This window comes from Toxoplasma gondii, chromosome VI, assembly GCF_000006565.2.
Source record: "Toxoplasma gondii ME49 chromosome VI, whole genome shotgun sequence".
NCBI lineage: Eukaryota > Apicomplexa > Conoidasida > Eucoccidiorida > Sarcocystidae > Toxoplasma > Toxoplasma gondii.
The window spans coordinates 2211132-2230698 of record NC_031473.1 but is presented as its reverse complement, the minus strand read 5'-3'; the positions used below and the strand labels follow the sequence as shown (position 1 = coordinate 2230698).

The 19567-nt window shown below is 53.8% G+C and overlaps 2 protein-coding genes across 2 annotated transcripts; both read right to left on the bottom strand.

Annotated features, from left to right (window-relative positions):
- Nucleotides 1-980: 980 nt before the first annotated feature.
- Nucleotides 981-14520, bottom strand: TGME49_242750 (hypothetical protein; the record flags this gene model as incomplete). Its single annotated transcript, XM_002366754.1, has 3 exons — nt 981-9105; nt 10181-11541; nt 12304-14520. The coding sequence occupies 3 exons, from the start codon at nt 14518-14520 to the stop codon at nt 981-983; spliced, it is 11703 nt and encodes a 3900-aa protein (XP_002366795.1).
- A 2204-nt stretch (nt 14521-16724) lies between these two features.
- Nucleotides 16725-18040, bottom strand: TGME49_242740 (hypothetical protein). Its single transcript, XM_002366753.2, has one exon. It carries the CDS (start codon nt 17868-17870, stop codon nt 17223-17225), a length of 648 nt encoding a protein of 215 aa, XP_002366794.1. The 5' UTR covers nt 17871-18040; the 3' UTR covers nt 16725-17222.
- Nucleotides 18041-19567: the final 1527 nt, after the last annotated feature.

Sequence of the window (19567 nt, the reverse complement as noted above, 5' to 3'; positions counted from 1 at the left end):
AACGAGACTGGGCGAGTTGAACGCGAATTCGAGCCGTTTCCACCCCAGATACAGACAAGAAGAAAACCGCAGTCGACTCCGAGACAGAGGAAGGGGCGAGAAGAACGGCGTAAGTAGAGACAAGCGGGGCACATAGAATGTAAAGGGGCGCACTTCGAGAAAAACGGGTGTGATCATGCCGAGAGTGGCACTTTTGCTCTAGCCCAGGGGCAGGAACCGGTGATCGAGATGCCGGGCCTCCGCCAGAGGACAAGAAAGGTTTCATTTCCGGTTCTTGTTTGATAGCATCAGTTGTGCGTGTGGTTTTTGGCCTTTCCAGTAAAGTTGTAGACGGCACTGTGCAGAAAGGAGTCCCAGAGGGCGTGAAATGCGAAACCCCGCCGTGTGTCAGCTGGTGGATCAGCAACGGATTTGACAAGGACAAAAGTCCCGAACTGGTAAATACTGCAGCGCGGCGAACTGAGAGCCAGAAGGCTCGAATCAACTCGAGGGTTACCTATAAAAGGCAGAAAGAAAGGATTCGGAAACAGGAAGGACTTTGGAATTTCTGGGGAGGGGAAGTGGCAGAGACCACCTCACGAAATCAAGCTGCAGGCAAAAGTCTTGTTCTCACACTGTATTGTTTGTACACCCTTGGGGACAGCCATCCATCCCCTTTTAATGCGACAGCATCAAGTGCCGTACTTCAGTTTTAATCTTCCTTTTTACGTGGATTAAGGAACTCACAGATCAGCGCGTCGGGTCTTTCAAGATAATGTATCGCTTACTCTCAAGTAACACGGTATGAGGGCTTCTCTGAATTCTTCACCTCTGTATCTACATACTTTGTCAAAGCACTCCAAACAGTCGCGGTTGGACAGCTGGAAAGAACCGCCAATTCGCCGCATTTACCATGCGCAATAGAATCCATGTACGGAACATATGGGACAAGAACTCCAACATCGCATTACGTCTTCGAAATCTGACCGGCGCTTTATTCATCATGGTAAACCGTTTCTACTCGTGATGAGACCACGGAAGCGGTTGCGTCCACTTAACGCCTTCTTTACCTGATCCAGGTAGAGGGTGCATCCCAGGTGGCGCGCGAGTGCCATTCCTTCTTCTCTTCCCGTCTGCTTCACGGCACTTCCAAGACGCTCTTGAGTTTTAAGAGCCTCGCGCGTACCGGAGAAATCGCCTCCGAGCTGGGGTGCTGCCGCAGGCCATGCGTTCTGCGCTTCTGCATGTCTTCGGCTTGCCCGGACTCGAGAATCGCGTCCATCCTGCGGCTGTCCGAATTCGAGTTTGGGCTCCATCATTTCCCCTTCTCTGTGGAGGACCGTTTTCGCAAGGATTTCATGATTCGATTCCCGAGACTCTGAGGTCGCCTCCGTGGCACAGACACCACTCGCACGGCTCACAGCTCTCAGCACCTGACCTGCCGAGCTCTTCATTTGGACGATGTCTTCGGTTCTCCGCCGCTCTAGGACGTTTTCTTCCAAAGGAGAAGGAACCCCTGGCTGGCCTTGTTTCTCTCTCTCTTCGAAGAATACGACACAGCCGTTTCCCCTCCTTGCAGGTGGCCGCCCTGCCGCAGAAGTGTGAACTGGCTCAAAGAATGTGGAGCGCAGCGTAAGGTCTCGAAGAGTTTGAGAAGGAAAGCGTTTTGATGAAACGCTTCCACTGTTTTTCGCAGAGTGATGTAGGAGAAGTGTCTCCGCGAGACTCTGGATCTCCACGTCTTTCTGGTGGACAAGTTCCTGGAGGGTTCGCATCTCCACTCTCACAGGGTCGCAGTTGAGCAGGCCGAGTGCTCTGTTCCCTTGGTTCGCATCGCGCGTTTCCTTTCTTTGCACAAGAAACTGTCGCCGGCCTTCAGCTATTGTAAGACCGTTGCGCGGTACCAACGCAGACGGATTAGATGGACTCTTGCTCTCTACAATTTCGCACTTCTTCGCTCTCTCCTCCTCCTTCAGCGCGCTCTGTGAACATTGAGGATGTGGAATCGACGTTTCAGCATCTCCGCGACTCTGTCGATTTCTTTCCAAGTCCTGCGCCTTCGAGGCCGCCCAACTGGGGTGAAGGACGCTTTCCTTTCTACGCTCAGACATTTGCTCTTCCCGTTTGAGCGCCGCTGCTCGTTCCGCCAGCTCTATCCGGGTTTCCTCGAGAGCTTCCTCTTTTCCCTCCAACTGCTGCTGCGCCATGCGAAGCCTCGCTAGGCCTTCGTCGAGCTGCTTCGCTTCTTCGTGAATTTGCCTTGCCTCCTCCTGCAGCTTGTTTCGCGCTTCTGCGTGCGTCTCCTGATCCCGTCGGAGTTTTTCTGCTTCTTGCCGCAGTCGTTCTGCCTCGAGTTCCAGTGCCGTTTTCTGTCTGCTCAACTCAGTCTTTGCGCGCGCGAGAGCCTCGAGCTCCTGCCGCTGTGCTTCACTCTCCGCGTCCTCAAAGCCAAGAGAGGAAGTGCCACGAGAGATCGTCCGCGGTTCCCGAGTCGAGAGGCGTTGCCAGCTCGTCACTCCCTCCTTGAGTTTCACAAGGCCTTGGTATTTGTGGAGCAGCGCAGATTTTGCGTCGATCTCCCGCTTCAACTCCTCGACTTTCTGAGCGACATCAAGTGTCTGCTGCCTCTCGTCTCTCATCTTCTTCGAGCTTTCAAGCTTCTCGCTTCGTTTCTCGCCTCCTTTTTCGGCTTCCTTCGCTGCCCTGTCCGCTTCGTGGCACTCGACCAAGTCGGAGGTCACCTCCAGTGCAGGTTGCGTCGCCTTTTGCTCTAGGTTCGCTTCCGGAAGCGCGTGAAGATGTTCCGCGACACCTTCAGCCTGAGCAACGAAGTTGTCTTCACTCTCAGCGTCTCTGATTTCCGAGCCCTGGTTCTCCTCTTTTCCTCTCTTCACCTTTCTCTGTAGTTCCTGAAACTCCTGCTCGGCGCTCGCATGCGATTTCTTCGCTGCTGAGAGAGCTTGTTCACTCTTTTCCTCGTCGAGGCTATAGAGCTGCCGCATGCGGCTGGCCTCATGTAGCCTTTCCACTGTAGGGTTTCCTTGGACCTCCGTGAGGAGGTCCATCAACTGCTGCTTTTCCTCTCGTGCAGCGGCTAGGTCTTTTCGAAGTTCTTCTACTTCGGTCTCCACCGCCCGGCCCGCCTCACGGGTGCTTTTAAGGTTCCCTTGGAGCCTTTCCAGTTCGTACTCCGCTGTCTGCAGGCGTTCTTTCAACTCTTTCTTCTCCGTCTCCCACTCGTTCTTTCCCCTCTCATCCCCCAGAGAATCACGCCCTCTCGGGTCTCTCTCCAAGGAGGCCTGCTGCTGCTCCTGTCGATGTCGCAACTGCATATCCTGCATCTGTTGTTCAGCTCGTTCTGCCTCGCGGTGAGCTTTGTCTAGCTGCTCGCGAAGCGTCTCCGCTTCGGCGACCATCGAGGCAAAAGTCCTCCGTGTTTCTTCCTCCTGACGTCGGCTTTCGATGAGTTGGACCTGAGCGGCTTCCAGTTCCTGGTGGCACAGTCTGAGAGCGTCGTTCCCTTTCTCATTATTTTGACCTTTATTCAGTTGCAGTCGAGTCGCCTCCAACTCCTGTTGGCAGAGCCTGAGAGCGTCCTGTTCTTCTTTAAGGTGAAGCCGCGCGTCTTTCAATTCCTCTTGGCATAGTCTGAGAGCATCTTCAGTTTCATGCATGCGAACTGCGCCTGCGTCGGCTGCTTCGCGAAGGTGCTTCTCGCGTTCCAGTGCGTCCTTTAGTTTTTGGTGGAGCGCTTGGGCCTCTTCTGGCCACTCGAAGTTTTCCTGTTCCTCTGAGCGGAACTTTTCTTTATGCATGAGCTCCGGCTGTGCCAGTTGCTCCGTCCAGAAGCCATTCAAAGGCTCTTCCGCAGATCTGTGGTGCCTGTCGAGTTCGGAGCGAAGCATGCTCTCTCTATCGAGGAGCTCCTGCAGCTGGTGTTCCAGCTGAAGCTGCCGACTTCGTGCCTGTTCAGCCGATGCTCGACGAGCGTCTCTCAGTCGCTGGAGTCGGATTTCCGCCTCTCTTTCTTTCTCTCGGACTTTCGCTGCGAAATACAAACGATGCCTCTCAAGTTCTTCTTGTAGGTCTGCCCGCAGCTCCATCTCCTTCATCGCCAGCTTCGCGTTCAGTTGACGCTGAAGCTCCTCCCGAGTCTTCGCGAGCTTCGCCTCCACAAGCTTTTCTTCTTCAAGACTGATTTCTTCCAATTTTATTTCTTTTACCTTTTCATCTTCGAGACATTCGTCTTTCAGTTTCGCGTCTGCCAGTTTCGCCTTCTCGAGCGTCGTCTCTGCCTCGCATTCCTGCGCATCTGGCTTCTCGTCTTCCTCCCAGTTGTCGTGACGGTCGCTGCTGTTCTCCGATACTTCTAGCGCTTCTCCTTGGAGCATGGTGTGCTGCTTTGCCTGCTCGTCTAGCTCCTCATTTAGCCTCTCCTCGGATCCCTGTAGACTCACCTCTACCACTTCCACCTCTCCAAAATCTTTTTTCAAGCCTTTCCTTCGATCTTCAGTTTGATCAGCACGGTCATGCTCCCCCCGCGTCTCCTCCGGCTTTCCACCTGTTTCCTCTTCTGCTGCATGTCGAATCTCAGCTTCACATTCCCCTTTCTTCTGGACCTCCTTGGCCACTGGGACCGAGTCCTCTTCGGCTTGCTTAGGCAACTCATCGACAAGAGGTCCCGCCAAAGTGGGCACAACCTGTCTCTCCGTCTCTTGCTTTTCCTCTACAACCGAGTTCCTGAGTTTCCCCAGCTCCTCTTTAGGCGCCTCCTGGCTTTGCGTGATCGCGTCAATCGCATACAAAGCCATCTGGGCTCCGTGGAGGTCTGGGAACCTCACTGCCTTCTGAGTGTGAAGTGGTAGGCTTCCAGAAACGTCGTTCTTCTGTCCTTCCAATTCGAGCGTATGCGCCTCTCCTATCTCCGTCCTTAGCGCCACGAAGCGACGCGTCTCTGCTTCCACGAGCTCCGACCTTTGAGCGGCGAGGCCCCGTTCGTGCTCTTCGGCGAGTTGTTTCTGCTGATCTCGAGGGCGGCCCTCGTAGCTTAAGTGTCGCTCCAGTGGGATGGTGTTCGCCTCCTCTTGAAACTGTTTCGTTTGCCCGTCTCGCGCCTGCTCCGCCTCAGCGAGCTTCACCTCCATGTCTATCTCGAATTCGCGTTGCTGGTGGCTGAGCGCCTCCTGATGCGTCGTTTCGGTTGCTGAGAGGCGGCCGGCGAGGTTGGGCTCGTGCTCTCGCCGAAAAGCTTCCTGGAGATGCAAGCGCAGCGCTTCAAGCGCCGCCTTGATCTCCGCTTGCCATACCACTCTGTGTTTCTCGAGCTGTTCTGCGATTTCTCTCTCCTTCTTTTGCTCGAGGGCTGTTACCTGCTCCGCCAGTTCGCGTTCGCGCTCCTGCCGGAGATCCTCCTGCTGCTTCTTCAGTCCTTCTAGCTGCTCTGCCAGTTTGGTTTTCTGAGCGTGCACCTCTGCTTCAAACTCCTCCTTTTGTGCTTGGAGCGCCGCGCGCTTCTGACTCAGCTCAGCCTCTAATTCGGCTTCCAGGGCCTGCCTCTGGTGGCTCAGCAGTGCCCTCTGCTGCTCCAGCTGCGTCTCGAGATCTTTTCGCTGTCGCGCCTCCAGCATCTCCCGCTGCTTTTTCAGCTGCTCCTCAAGAAGCCGCGCGTGGTTTGCCTGACTCTCAACGAGCTTCTGTTCAAAGGCTGCGTTCTGCTTCTCGACTTGAGACTGAAATTCCCGTTCCTGCGCTTCTCTCTGAGACTCGATCTGCGTTTCTCGCTCCGCAAGGGCCTTCTCCTGCGCCTCCATCAGCGCCTTTTTCTCTCGCGAAAAACACCGCTCAGCCTCTTCTCGTTGCCTGTGCAGCTCGAGCTCCAGGTGCTGCCGATAAACTTCTTCCTGTTCTCTGAGTTGAGCTTCAAAGGCTTCAGCCAACACCGACCGTTCCTGCTCTCGGGCGAGCGCCAGCTCTTGTTCGTGGCGCTCGACCCTCTCGCGACCGAGAGCTTCAAGTTCCTTTAGACGCACGAGGCCTTCTTCGGCTTGGTGTCTTCTCCTGGCGATTTCGCTCTCCAGCTCGAACCGCTCCTTTTCGAACTGCTTCCTGAGCTCTGCATGCACCGCCTCAGCTCGCTGGAGGCCGTCTGTGAGCTGGGCAACTTCCCGTCTGAAGGTCTCACCTTCTGCGCGTTTTTCGTCCGCTAGACGCCGCGCTTCCCTCTCTTGATTTCGCAACCGCCTCTCTGTGGAGTCCAGACGGAGCAGAAGCAACTCGCTGCTCTGCTGAAGAATCTGTTGCTCCAAAAAGTGGGCGGAACGTTCCTGCTCCAGTTTCTCCTCGAGTCGCCGCTGGCCTGTGAGAAGGTCTGAACGAAGATTCTGAACTGCGGCCTCGTGCTGCCTGCGTTCTTCTTCTAGAAGTCTCTGCTGCATTTCCCAGTGCATGCGTTCCGCCTCTTTCGCTCTCTGCAGCTCTTCGGCCAGCTCCTGTCGCTTCTTGGCTGAGTCGCGGCATTCTTCTTGAACTTCTTCGAATCTCGCGAAAGCATTCCGAGCCTCGACTGCATGCATCCACCCCCTTGCTGTGGCTGCAGCCAACTCGTGACACGGTGTTCCCGCCGTTTCCTGTTTGTCGACTCGCGTCTGTTCCTCGAAGCACTTGTGTTGAGAGTTCTGGAGCGAGGCTAGCTGACCTTCAAGAGTCGCCTTTTCGCTTTGCAGCTGCTGCCGATCCGCGAGGAGCCTGTCGGCGTCGCACTCCGCCTTCGCCAGCTGATGCAGAGCGCCGTTCAGTTCGAATCCCCTCACAAGCGCCCTCCCTGTCTCCTCTGCATGCAGTTGCCTCTGCAGCCGCTGCGCAGTTCGCAACGCCTCGATTTGTGACGCATGCGCTTCTTCCTGCTCCTTCTGGAGGCTCTGGAACCAGCGGCGTTCCTCTCGGCGGTCTTCCTCTAGTTGGTTCAACTGAACCTGAAGCTTCTCTTTCGCACGCGTCAGCTCCTCCTTTTCGAGCTCTGTAGCCGTCAGCTTCTTGAGAAGTCCCTGCGACTTTGCGCGCTCCAAGCAGCTCCTCGCAGCCTCGACGGCGAGGGTTGTTTGCTCTCGAGTTTCTTGCAGGAACATATTCTTTTCAGTAGCCTCGCACCTGAGTCGCATGCTCCCCAACTCCACAGGCGTCAGGTGAATCTGCTGCATACGTTCTGCTTCTCTCGACTGGTGTCTGTCTACGAGTTCCTGTCGCTCGGCACTCTGCTGAGCTGTCAGAGCTTGCTGCGCCTCGTGCTCCTCCTGAATTTGAGAGATCTTCTCTCCATCTTCAGCTAGAGCCCGCGTCGACTCAATTTTGCAGAGCGCGAGCTTCTCGACAACCTCTGCATGCGCTGTTCTCGCAAAAGCCAGCTGTCCAGATAGCTCCACTTCCCGCGCTTTGTCTGCTTCATGCTGCAGCTGCCACCGTTCCCGTGACTCGAGCCAGCGCATTCTCTGGAGCTCGAGTGCATGCACCGGCTCCTCCCTCTGGCGTCTCTGTTCCTCGATTTGCTCCATTCGTCGCCGGTGTTCTTTCTCCAAGCTCTCGACTTGGTCTTCTCGTTCGCGAGTCACATCCTTCGCCTCGCGGTCCTGGTGCGAAGCCAGCTGATCAGCTTCCTGTCGCTGTCTCACCAGCTCGCGAATCGCATTTTCCAATTCCTCCACTCTCATCATTCGCCTCTCGCACGCTTCTTGCCGCATCAGCGCATGCACAGCGGCAGCCACTTGCTTCTCCATCTGCCGCTGCTCTCTCTGTGCTGCTGTCGAGGCATCAAGTTCCTCAATGTCACTCACTGGTTCGTCCGGAGAAGAGGAACCGTGCCTCTGTCGCTCCTGCTCGAGTCCCTGCAGCTCCTGCTTGAACGCCATTTGCAAAGGGTCACTTTCACCGCTCGCGGGGCATGCCGGCTTCTCCAACGGTCTCTTCAAGTCGTTCTGCGAAGCGCGGTGGAGGGCTTTGAACACTTGAGACGCGTCTGGATCTTTTCGAGCAAGCTCGAGGAGCTGTGCATGCTTTGCTTTTTCTGCTTCCAACTCCTCGCGTTTTCTCTCGAGCTCGGCCACGAGGTCGCTCACTTCCTTCTCCTTTGCCCAGACCAAACGCTGCATCTCCTGGACCTTTGCAGCCGCTGCAGCGGTCTCTCCGACTTTCGCGACCAGCAAGGCCGCTACCGTTCTTGCCCCTTCCCTCAGCTCTGTCTCTGTTCTCTCCTGTGTTCGTTTCCTCTCTGCTTCGTCTCTGCATTTCCCTTCATTCTCCACCTCGAGGAGCCGACGCTGTGTCGCGCACAGCTCCTGTTCCGCTAGTTGGGCACCACGCAGCTGACGCACAGCCTCGTCCAAGGCGGCGGTGCAGTCGGCCAGTCGTTCTGTCTCCTGCTGCTCGCAAATCTCGAGTTCTTGAATGCGTCTTACCAAATCCAGAACCTCTCGCTTGGCTGTCTCCTCCGCTGCAGTCTTTCTGCGAAGCTCTTCTCCGAGGCGCGTTAGGCTCTGTTGCTGAGCCTCCAATAGAGCCTGCTGTTCCCCGACCACAGCCGCCTCTCGGGCCGCCTGGGCTCTCTCTGCTTCGACGAGAGCAAGGCTGCGTTCGAGGTGCAGCAAAGTCGCTTCCAAGTCTTCTTGAAGCATCTGCCGGGCTTCAGCACAGCTCTGAAATGCTGCACTTGGTGTCGCCACCTCTGCGTTTTTCTCCATCTCCGCGATCTGAGCAAGGAGACTGCGTTCCCGGCATTGTGCAGCGCCGAGGCGCTCCGCCGCCGCACTGATTTGGGACCCCAGGACTTTGATAACCAGGAGGTCAGCCGTTCTGTCTTGCATCTCTGACTTACACAGCGTTGGCTGGCTGCGTTCGACTTCTCCGGTGACGCCAGACGAAGGCAAATGCACCGGAGGAACCTCCTCAGCTTGCCGTAGCTGGGTGTTCAGCGCTCGCAGAGCGACTTCGGCAGCCTCAACCTGTGCCCTAGCATCCGTCACTTCTGAGGATCTCTGTCGCTTAAACGTTTCATTCAGTCCAAACCGAACGGACCGCATGTGAAAGGCGTTCTTTGATCTCCTTTCTGCCACAGTCGCCGGTTCGTGGGGAAACTGCCTGACACGGAGAAGCCGCAGACAAACCACCAGACCCCGATGAAGTGCAAGGTCTCTCCGTAAGTGCCGGCTTCGTCGTTCTAGCGTTTATAACTCTATGGTGTTTCACTTGAGGTTTCCGCTGTCCAGACTGCATAACTTCGCGGTTCATGACTGTAGGTTTACCCCTGCAGGTTCGATAGTCCTCCTGTCAACATCTTTGCTTATTACAACGCTAGGATTCGCAGTTTTTGCGGGCAACTCTTCTGAAGTAGAGGATGTCAGCCGGCATGTGGATCTCAAGAATTCGATTAAATGTATGTAGCCGGTGACGAGAGAACTTAAATTGTGAACATGACGCTGGGCCTGTCATGGCGAAAAGCATGAAGAAACAGAAAAGCGTCATGAAGAGAGAGCGAGCCCGGACTCCTAATGCTTGAACAGGGACAGACACATGAACGCAGTTCCCTTTCCGGATTCCTAGAAAGGAAGACAGGAACGCTTTCTGCAATGCTATTTCCTTTCTTGCAAATGAGGAGCGAGTATCGAGCGCCGTGTGTGCTTTTGAGGCTCTGTGAACTCGAAATGCTTTCTCAGGCATGCACCATGGTTCTGGGGAGTCAGTGGCCTTCAGTCCCGCCTGGGGAGACACAACCGCGTCACACAAAATTCCTGCCGGCAAGGACGAATGGCTTTTTATTCGGGCATCGACGTTGTTGTGCATTTTGTGTGTGCGACGGGCCGGGCCGTGGCCACCAGTGATCTTGGAGAGATTGGCCTTTTCTTCCGGAGAGTTCCGCCGCTTCACTACGCCATGTTACGTTGACGCGCGACGTTGAAACCTGTAGAAAGGTACCCGACCTTCACACTGTGACTAGAAGCGAACCGTCGATTCTGCGACTGGCACGGTTTTCGCTTTCTGGATGTCTAGGTTTTCACAACTTGTTTTAATGTTTTTACAAGCCTATCTCCATACGTTGTTTTCTATTCCTAAATCTATTCAGGGAACCATGGTCTGGTGCAGAACACTTTAACGTATCGAGGTTGCCGCGAGACTAGCTGGTTAATGCCAGTTGAGAGAGGAGATCGATTCTGACCCCAGATCATGTTCCGCCGTCTTCTTCTCCGCCTGGAAAGACCGGACGTCCGCGGTATGGCAGGCCTCGAGCCTGTGCAAGTTGTCACTCTTCTGTTCACTTCTAAGTTTTTCAAGTTCCGAGCGAACGTCGAGTTGTTGTCGTTTTAGCTCAGCGATTTCTTCTTCGAGCTTCTGCTGCTCGTCTCGGGCCTGGATACGAACAAGCTGCTCTGCCAGCAGCATTTCTCTGAGTTCTTCCTTCTGGAACTGATGGCGCTCGGACGATTGCTGGCGAGAAAGCCGCCGCTCGGTTAGAAGCAGTTCACTCTGTAAAGTCGCTTCTTTCTGCCGCTCGAATTTGACGTCCAGAGAAGACAGCCGGTGCAGGACCGCCTCGCACCGAAATCTGTGGCGCTCCGCAGAAGCCGGCCTGTCGAATAGCTCCCCAGTTCCGGCAGATGGCTCGGAAACGCGAAGAGACAATACATCAGCGATTTGCCGCTGCAGAACTTCCTCTCTCGCCATCAACGCCGTCTCGAGTTGCTCCTGGCGCATGCGGTATTTGGCGCGGGTCCGCTTCTGCTGAGCCTGGGTCTGGTGGACGAATTCGCGCAGAGCGCCCTGATCCTCTGCTCTCTGCGAGAGGCGCTTTGTTTGCTGTTCACTCTTAGTGAGCTCAATGGCCTGCCTGGCAAGCTGCTCTTTCAGCGATTCACATTGACGTTTTTCGTGCTCCAGCAAAGTGCGATGCTCCTCAACGAGTTTTAAAGCGTCATCCTTTTCCCTGACCGCCGTGGCGAGCTTCTCCTCCAATTTTGCGATTTTCTTCTGCAGCTCTCCAAGCTGGCTCTTAACCTTGGACTCCCGCTCGCGAACCACCACTAGATCCTTCAAGGCGCTCCTCAATTTTTCGTGATCGACAGGCTCTTCTGGAAAGGTCTGCATTTCTTTGTCCTCATGCTTGCACTCTGCAGCTGCTCGAGGCGTTCTTGTGATTTCTTCCAAGCGACGTTCAGCCGCTGTCTTCTGCGTTTGAGCCTCGGTCAGCTCCCGGCGCAAAGCCTTTTCTGTCACCTCCATTTCGCGTACTTGTTCCAGAAGACCTTCCAACGTCTTCTCCGCCTGCTCCCATTTCTCGTGAAGCTCCCGCTGCGCTGTCTCCGTTGCGTGTAAGCGCTGTTCTGCTGCGGCTCTCGCGACCTCTGCTTCTTCCAGCATCTGGCGAGCTGCCTCTGTCTGCCAATTTCCATCTGCCCGCTGCTTCACAGGTGCGGCCAATTCATTTTTCAGTTTCTGGGTTTCGGCCTGCTCCTCCCCCGGACCGGTTTGAGTCACAGCCTCTGGGACCTCCTCGGCGTCCGCGAGATCATCTTGCAGTTGCTAGCATGGACACGCACAGAAAGGCATCTTCTCGTTTGAGGGAATAGATGAACTTTTGGGAGCTGGAGGAAAGGCGTCGTGGACACAGAAAACACGATGTCTCCAAATGAAGCGTTCCACTCGAATACCACTCTTGCTCTTGACCCCCCAAATGATAAAACTCGCGTGTGGATTCACGCACCCGTCTGCCGTTTCTCTTCCTGAACCTATTCACTTATGTGCTTGGTTGAGTGCCTGCGCATTTATCGTCCGAAGCGACGCAGGCGTCTCGAACAGGGAGATGTGATTCGCACCCAAATGGATCTGGTGAGAGTACTCTACAGATGCTCCCATTCGGTGGAGAAGAAGCCACAATAAAATCTCCCACACAACGGGACGCTCTTGTCCAGTTCTGCAGAACGCTGTGCTTAAAGTGGGCGATCGCCATCCGGTCTATACTGAGGCTTCCGAAGGCGATTCCCCAAGACTGAACGCGGTCCCCTGTCTCCTAGTGCCCACCGTGAATTCGTTTGGTCTGATCCTCCGTACACAGTGCGTTAAGTAGATAGACGGAACTGCTGTGATTTGCAATTCTACTCTACATAAAGATGGCTGTCTCCATAGGACACTTATGCCTCTCTTAACAGGCGACAGAAGACCCTTTTGCGGGTCCTCAGCGGCAGAGTCATCCGGTCAAGAGTTGGGCGATCAGAGCTCTCACGCCCCACGCAGCTTCTTTGCCTCTGTCACATCGGGGTAGACATTCGCATTCCGTTTGCGTACTTCATTCTGGTGCTGGAGTGCCAGGACATAGTTCTCGTGCTCCTTTAGAAGAGCAATGAAGTTTTCTGCGTTGCAAGTCGAGAGCGAGACTTTGCCTATAATTTCTTCTCGGAACTCGTCTTCGGCTTCTGTTCGGCAGCGACGGGTCCGGGCGACCGAGTGCAGATGAACTGCAGCCGAAGCTGGAGACCGCCTCGCAGTTGGAGCCGGGCAGGGCGACACTGTCGACGATCTCGCCACGATTACCCTGGAGCTGTGACGGGGAGAAATGGAGTCTTCCTGGTGTTTGTCGCGCCTCCTATTTCTACGGTCGCGAGGGCAGTGTGACGAGGAACGGACGCAGGTGGGAGAGCCACTCAACAGGGGTCTACTGAAATCTGGCGAACAGGCATGGGCCGTGATTAGGTGAGGCTGCTCCTTTTCGCTACCAACTGTGGCGGTCTCGCTGGACGCGTGCAGTGCCTTTGTTGATTGCCTGTCCCGGTGCTCGCGCAAATTCGGGCGGTTGTTTCCACGAGAAACACCATCTTTAAGCGTTTCCTCCATGTCTCGTCCGGTGTCCTTGACATCGCACCTGGCGGGGATAGAGTCGTGGTACGCAGCCTCCATTTGGCCAGGGGCACTGGCGTCCCGAGGAGCTGTCGAGGAGGCGGTGCCACGGAAATGCACCGGACAGCTGGAGTTCATATCGTCTGCAGTGTTGTTTGGTTTGCCTTCCCGCTGATGGTGTTCAGGGCTGGTGCATGACGCTTGGTACAGCGGACACCCCTCCTCGTGTTCAGTGTGACAAGATATCGGTTGCTTCAAGTTGCTCACGGCCGTCTGCTGCCGCCTCGTAGGAGACCTGCCTGTCCGTGAAGCTCCACTGCTTTTTCGTGCAGAGGTGGGTTCTCGACCTTGAGTTAACAGCTTTAAACCGTGAACTGGACAGTGCTCCAAATTTTTCTGCTGCGGCTCACCGACGCCCTCTGATTGCCCAAGGTGAACAACTTCCGGAGACACGCCTTTTGTTTGATTCAGGTCCGAAAACGAATGTCCCACAGACAGCGGCGTTGGTGGAGTCTCGCGTGGTGTGGCGAACTCCCCGTCGGCCGCTGTATCGCGAGGAACCCCAGCGACTTCCGAGCATTCTTGTGGCTGCGGCCGAGGAACGGGACTGTGGTTTCGCTGACCCCTGAAACGTCCATATCCACTCAGGCAAGCAGGTTCGGAAGAAGTGTGTCGCTCTTCACTGTTCACTTGCCTTTTGCTTCCCACCAAAAAGGCAGTCTCTGGACCTCTTCCGCGCTTGTCTCTCTTCCTCTCTCGGTCGCGAGAACCGTTCCACCGTGGACAGCCAGTCCGGCTTTCGTGTCGAGACACACAGCTGGTGTCCACCTCCGAACGTCTGTGGCCGCATCCAGCGCAGGATAGCCACGGCTTTGCCAGCGAGTCTACGGAAAGCCGATCGGAATTGGGAGGGCCGGCGGAAGTCGTTTCAAACGAACAGGAACCCTCGATGCAGCTGAAACTCGTCTCCACTGGAGAAAACTGCCGCCGTCGCGTGGCGGACTCAGGCGCCGGCTGCGGACTCTCGCCAGTGGTTAGCCTGCCTCTAATCCTCCCTCCATTTTCTCTGCCGCGGGACTCTCGGTGATGTTTTCCTCTCTGTGCGCCATGACATAAACGCTTGCTGCTTGTGCTGCGACTGCGACAGCCTCGACTGGACTCTCTGCTGCTGTGTCTGCGGGGCTTTTGGCGACGTGGCGGCAAAGGTGATGCGTGTAGACCCGCTGAGATTGCGTCTGATGGGTTCGACAGAGCAAGAAGCGCCTGTTGGTGCATGCGAAGGAGAGTTCGTTTTTCGGCTCCAGTGCATGATTCGGGCGGAGAAAAGACTGAGAGTGTGGGGGATCCGAGAAGAGTGAGGGACGGTCGAGAAAATGCAGAGGCCACTGCTTCTGCCACGGAACGCGCAAGCCCGAGGCTTTGATGTTCCACCAGCTCAGCTGAGGAACGCCCATCGCTCGATGCAGACCTGCTCTGCGTGTCTGTCCAGCAACTGCACGGTCTGCTTATGTCGTTGCTTCTGCAGCTTCTCTCGTACCGTTCCTCACCCTCTGGGCCATGCACGTGACACAAGGTGCAGCTGCTGGAATCGCTGTCGTCGGCACTTCCACCAAACGCGCGATGGCACTCGCTGCAGCATCTGTTTACGGTCCGGCAGGTGTCGTCCATTGTAAAACTCAGAGACGAAAGCGAACGGGAGGCACATCAGGCGAGACAGAACTTTTTGAGCAGCGACTTCGCCCCTTCGTTTCTTTTAACCCATACTGGTGCCCTTCTCGACACGCACGTGAAGACGGTGTTGGCTTACGTGCTATTATCAGCAAGAACGTCCGATTTAACTCGTGCTCGTCTATAACAATGAGTTCCTGACGTTACATTCCCGCCAAAACGCCGTTCTCTTCTCCGGTGGCAAGGCGCCAGACTCGACGCAGACTCACGACTGTCTTCACAGCGCCTCAACGCGCTGTGCGTCCCCGGAGACTCCTCAGCAGTAGGTAGGCATTTGTAGTTGAGGTGCCTCATAATCGGCTAGATAGTGAAACTTTACAAATGCGCTGGAGCGCTGGGCTTTCAGAACTATGCAGCTGTCATTTGATAGGCATGAATTTCACGGGAGTTCAGCATCTGACATACTTCGTAGCAATTTCTCGCCAAAGGCCAGCAGGAGCAGGTTGCTGCCGTGCATGGTGGTGACATTGCCGTTCACAGGTGCTCGCATATGACGGCAAGTTGTTTCTTCCTGCGTTCTGCCCGTTCCGTATAAAGCCTTGAAAACGAGCAGTCTTACTGGGCGTCTTACGGCAAGGCCAACGGCCAAAAAAGGCACTATCTCATAGAACAAGTAACTTCCAAATTTGAATTGCCACACTTGCATCACGCACACAAGGCGTTTCAATAATCTCTTTACCGCCTCTAAAAACACGTCTATTGCTTCTTCAGTGCACATCCACCATGGCACAAGTCAACTCTCATGGAATACAACGGTTATCGCTGACTTTGTTCGGTAAGCGGCAAAAACAGTTGCTTACTGACCAGTAATACAAGCCGCCTGGGCTCGCTACAGTAGAAAAGGACGAAAAAAAATTTTGTTGTCCACCGGAATTGTATTTAGCGGCTTACCTGAGTCATGCGGTACTGATGTATTATCACAAGATTCGGTCCACAAAATGACTCCGGTTTTACGGACTGTGGGAAACTGAAGAGCTGGAGAAACGACCAAGGGTAGCAATGTATGATCCTGACCGAACTGCCTTGCTCGTCGTAATATCCATAAAGCAGTTTCTGTTCAGTAACTGATCAGTCCCCCACACACACTCGGATACGGTGTCAAGACAAGCGCCTTGTTTCTGTACCAGGGGGACCACAGACAAAGCCAGCGTGAGACGACTGTTAAGCGCTCTCGAACACATATGTGCTCGGGAAATAGAGAAGGCATCACAGGACACGCATCCTGTTTAGACGGAAGAGAAGACAGCCTTCATGGCCTCATTTAGCTAAAATCCAGCATCGCCTGGTGTCGGCCGTTAAAAGCAGGCTACGAAACCGCTGGCCCTGCCGAACAGTTAGGTGACAACTACAGCCAAATGCGTGGGGACCCACACATCTAGTAACTCTACTTTAAATATGGGTTGTGTGTCTTTCTCTTTCAGGTGGCATTTTGCGACACATTTACGCTGGACGCCAGCCGCAAGAAAAAGTGAAAGTTTCACATCTTCGTCTGACGCCCATAGGCTTCCAGATGATGACAGTCAATACAATACGCAAGAGTGCATGTGCGACTCAATATGTATACTCGGTGTTATTTTACTCAACATGTAGTCCCTATGCACGTGGTGCTGCTACAATTTACAATCTTGTCTCAATCGCTATCGAATAAAATCTACTCCTGCGTCTGTCTTTTACCATGCATGTATTACTGTGCATGTGTCTGGCCGTACCAATAAAAGTACAAGTGGACGCGATTTTACAGTACAAATGCCGTTAGCACTTTATATGTTCGAAATAAAACGAATGGATAGTTGCGGAGTTGATGGTCTCCTTCGACTTGGGTGCAGGTGCTGTATGTGTGTATATGTAGAGATAGCACATACGGATTTTGCTACCATGCAGAGGACGACGGAAGCATGAGCTTGCCTCTTGGCAGTTTGCGATTCAGGACCCTTAATTTAGCGGGTGCAATCTTACGAAGTTACCTCACTCACAACATCTCTCATTGTTGCGACACAAATGAAACTTGTGAGCTTCCCGTTAACACGGGGACAAGTCAGCAAGCATTGCTTTGTTTTTCTCCACTTCAAGTTTCCACGCCCTTCGTTTACCTTAGAACAACACGTCAAAAGGAGCATAATCTGTAGATGATGAATAAAAAAGTACGAGGATTGTCGATGGTAACCCAGGAGTGCACTGTCTTGAAAGAATAACCAGCACTACACGAACAATGAAACATCGGCTAGAGACAGGGCCGACCAGTTCCACCTCCTTGCTTTCCTAACAGTCTGATGACGCAGATGTAGTGACAACAACGTCCTAGTCGAATCGTCGTCACTCCATCGCATGAGCAAGGCAACAGTCCGCCCCGCGGCATAACCCGACACAGGCGAGATCCCCTCCCGTCACTGGAGCTCCCTTTTGTACACTATCTGGCGGGGAATTTTGATTTTGGGAGCAATTAGGTGAAAAGTTGCCGGCGTTCAGATTTCCCCAAAACACAAGTCAAAGAGCACAGGTTCATTATCACCAATGCACTTTTTCCACTGAGAACCGCGGGGGACTGACTGTCAGCCACAGCCAGAATTAAAGATCAACTGTAACCCTCCACTGAGGATGAATGTGGCGCTTCGTGTGTATGACGTGACAGTATCAGAAATCGGCTACACGGCAGTCCACAAAATCCGAACAAGAAGGCTATCTGGAAGAGCCGTCGGAGCAAATCCTAATCGTTTTGCTTTTTCGAGCATGTCAGGGAGTCCAGGGGTGAAGAGGACACAGAACTCGACTGCTGGCTCATGCACCTGAGGAGAACATTTTCTAGGATCGAATACGGGTAAGGTCATTTCGTAGACCTTATGTCCATGCAAAGTTTTCTCCTTCCAGAACTTTCTCTCCTTTTGTGTGTACCGCTGAAAGAGAGCGTTTAAGCTAACAGTCTTCTCGAGGTTGCACAGGTGTCCTTCCACGGGAAAAACTCTGTCGAGCGTGAAGTCATCGGCCGAAGCGGATGGTTCAAGTCGCATTTTACCTGACTGGTCAACAATTCGAATTTTTTCTCCATGTGTCGGGCTCGCATTGAACCGACGGAAGCCTCCTTGGAAGACTTGCTGGGGGACTATGTACTCCAACACCTGTGGTGGCCTGCTGTGCCTTTGGGCCTTGTGCGCTTCTGAATGCGTGGCCTGGGTTTGCGCCCACTGAGGTGCCTCACCCTCTTTGAGTTCCACGGACATGCCTAGGGGAACGTTCGCATCCCAAACTACGCAGCAACATGCCGCAAACAGGAGAAAGAAGGAACTTCTCGCCATCGGAGTATGAGGCGAAAAAAAGTTGACCTTGACCCTGAGCAACACTGTCCGGGGATTTCATTGACAGGCTTCTAATGCCTGAAAATCATATGTTTCGCAGAATCAGTGCCTTACAGAGTCCCACTTTCCCTTCAAAATCAAGACTCGAATGCTGAAGACCAGATTCACTCTCCGAACGCAAGAATCACCACACATACATTCGGCTTACTCCCAGACTTCAGTGATATTCGTATCACTTTTTCATTCTCAGTGAATCTCTTCACAACTGGCCGTGACAGTGTGCAGAACGGCGGTGCACTCGAGGAAACAATACACCAAAATTCAAGGTTTCGTATTGGTTTCAAGTTGGATGGCAGAAAATATGAACCAGCTGAAACCAGTGCCACTGTTAACCGGCTTGTTCCCGGGTCGGCAGGGTGCAGCTACCTAAATCATGATACGACGACAGCGTTTTCGAGAGTCACAATCGATGTTAACTTTCTTCATATGAAAACATGCTGGTGTACAACCTCGTTCTCTGCCCAACCTCATGTTCCTTTGGCGGCACACTCCAACTGTAGTCATGAATTGGATGAACTAAACATTTGGGCGTTGAAAGCTTGGATCTCAGTATTTCTAGATTAATAAGGGGTGAATTGGAGAGCATAGACGCTGCGGTGGCCGAAGCAGGTTTCGCTCTGGGGTGATAGAGCGAGGATACATAACCAAGACCACAGTGCCTTCCGTTTTTTTCTCCTTTTCGTTGACAGTGTTGGACGATGAGCAGCTGCAGAGCAGCTCGGTGCCGCGGACAATGTCTTTAGGGTTGTTGCACTACCGTATCGCCTCCACGAAAACTTTATCATTTGACAAACTGGGCTGGCAATCAGCCTTTTAAGAACACTCGCCCTATTTGCGACCACAACATAGAACACACAGCAGCTTTCCAGGTGAATTCGCGCCCACCTGTGGGGCCGTTTGTTTTTAAACGAGTGGATGCCTCTCTCCGTAGTTCTCAGCCACACCCGTCAGAATTCGTGGCAGAACAAAATCTGGAAGGCCCCGTGCACGACCTCGGATACAATCTGTCGTGTCACAATGCATCGGCTAGCTTGTCAGTCACGTTCACCAGCACAAACTTCCGCTTTACATACGGTTTAGGGTTGACAGATTCCTTGTGCAACAATATTTGTTTCACTTTTCACGTTCCGGCAGGCGTGCGAACGTAGGATGACACCCGTTGTCTACACGGAGTTTTCGTGCACAAAAATAAAGCTTGGGTGTCTGCGGGAACACCTGCGCACACCACAACCGTGCCTACCGCAGATGTTTCAGTCAGTGCAGAGCCTCTCTGCTTGGGGTAATCTCTACACACTGAGAAATGCGGTCGCGAACGCACTTGAGAATCGTTTTCTGATAATACTCGGATCTTAGAAACCGAATTTAACATGCGGCCGGCACACAGCTCCGGCGAAGACAATCATGAACCACTCTATTGCGTTAGAGGAACAACTATAACCTCGTCTCTCCGGTTTTGTCTGTCTTCCGTCTCCTGTGGTCTTTTCCACGGCGTCTATCATGGCACTTCCTCGCTTCGTTCCTTTGCGCCTTCCACTCCTCCCTTCTCTTCCTTCTCCACAAAAGATTGATGAACACACAGCAAGACACGAATAGGCCCTTCATTCCGAGACATTAAATTGTGTGGCCAAACACATCAT

Excerpts from the sequence above, each read along its gene's own strand:
- TGME49_242740 (XM_002366753.2), bottom strand. The coding sequence starts at position 17,870 with ATGGCGAGAAGTTCCTTCTTTCTCCTGTTTGCGGCATGTTGCTGCGTA.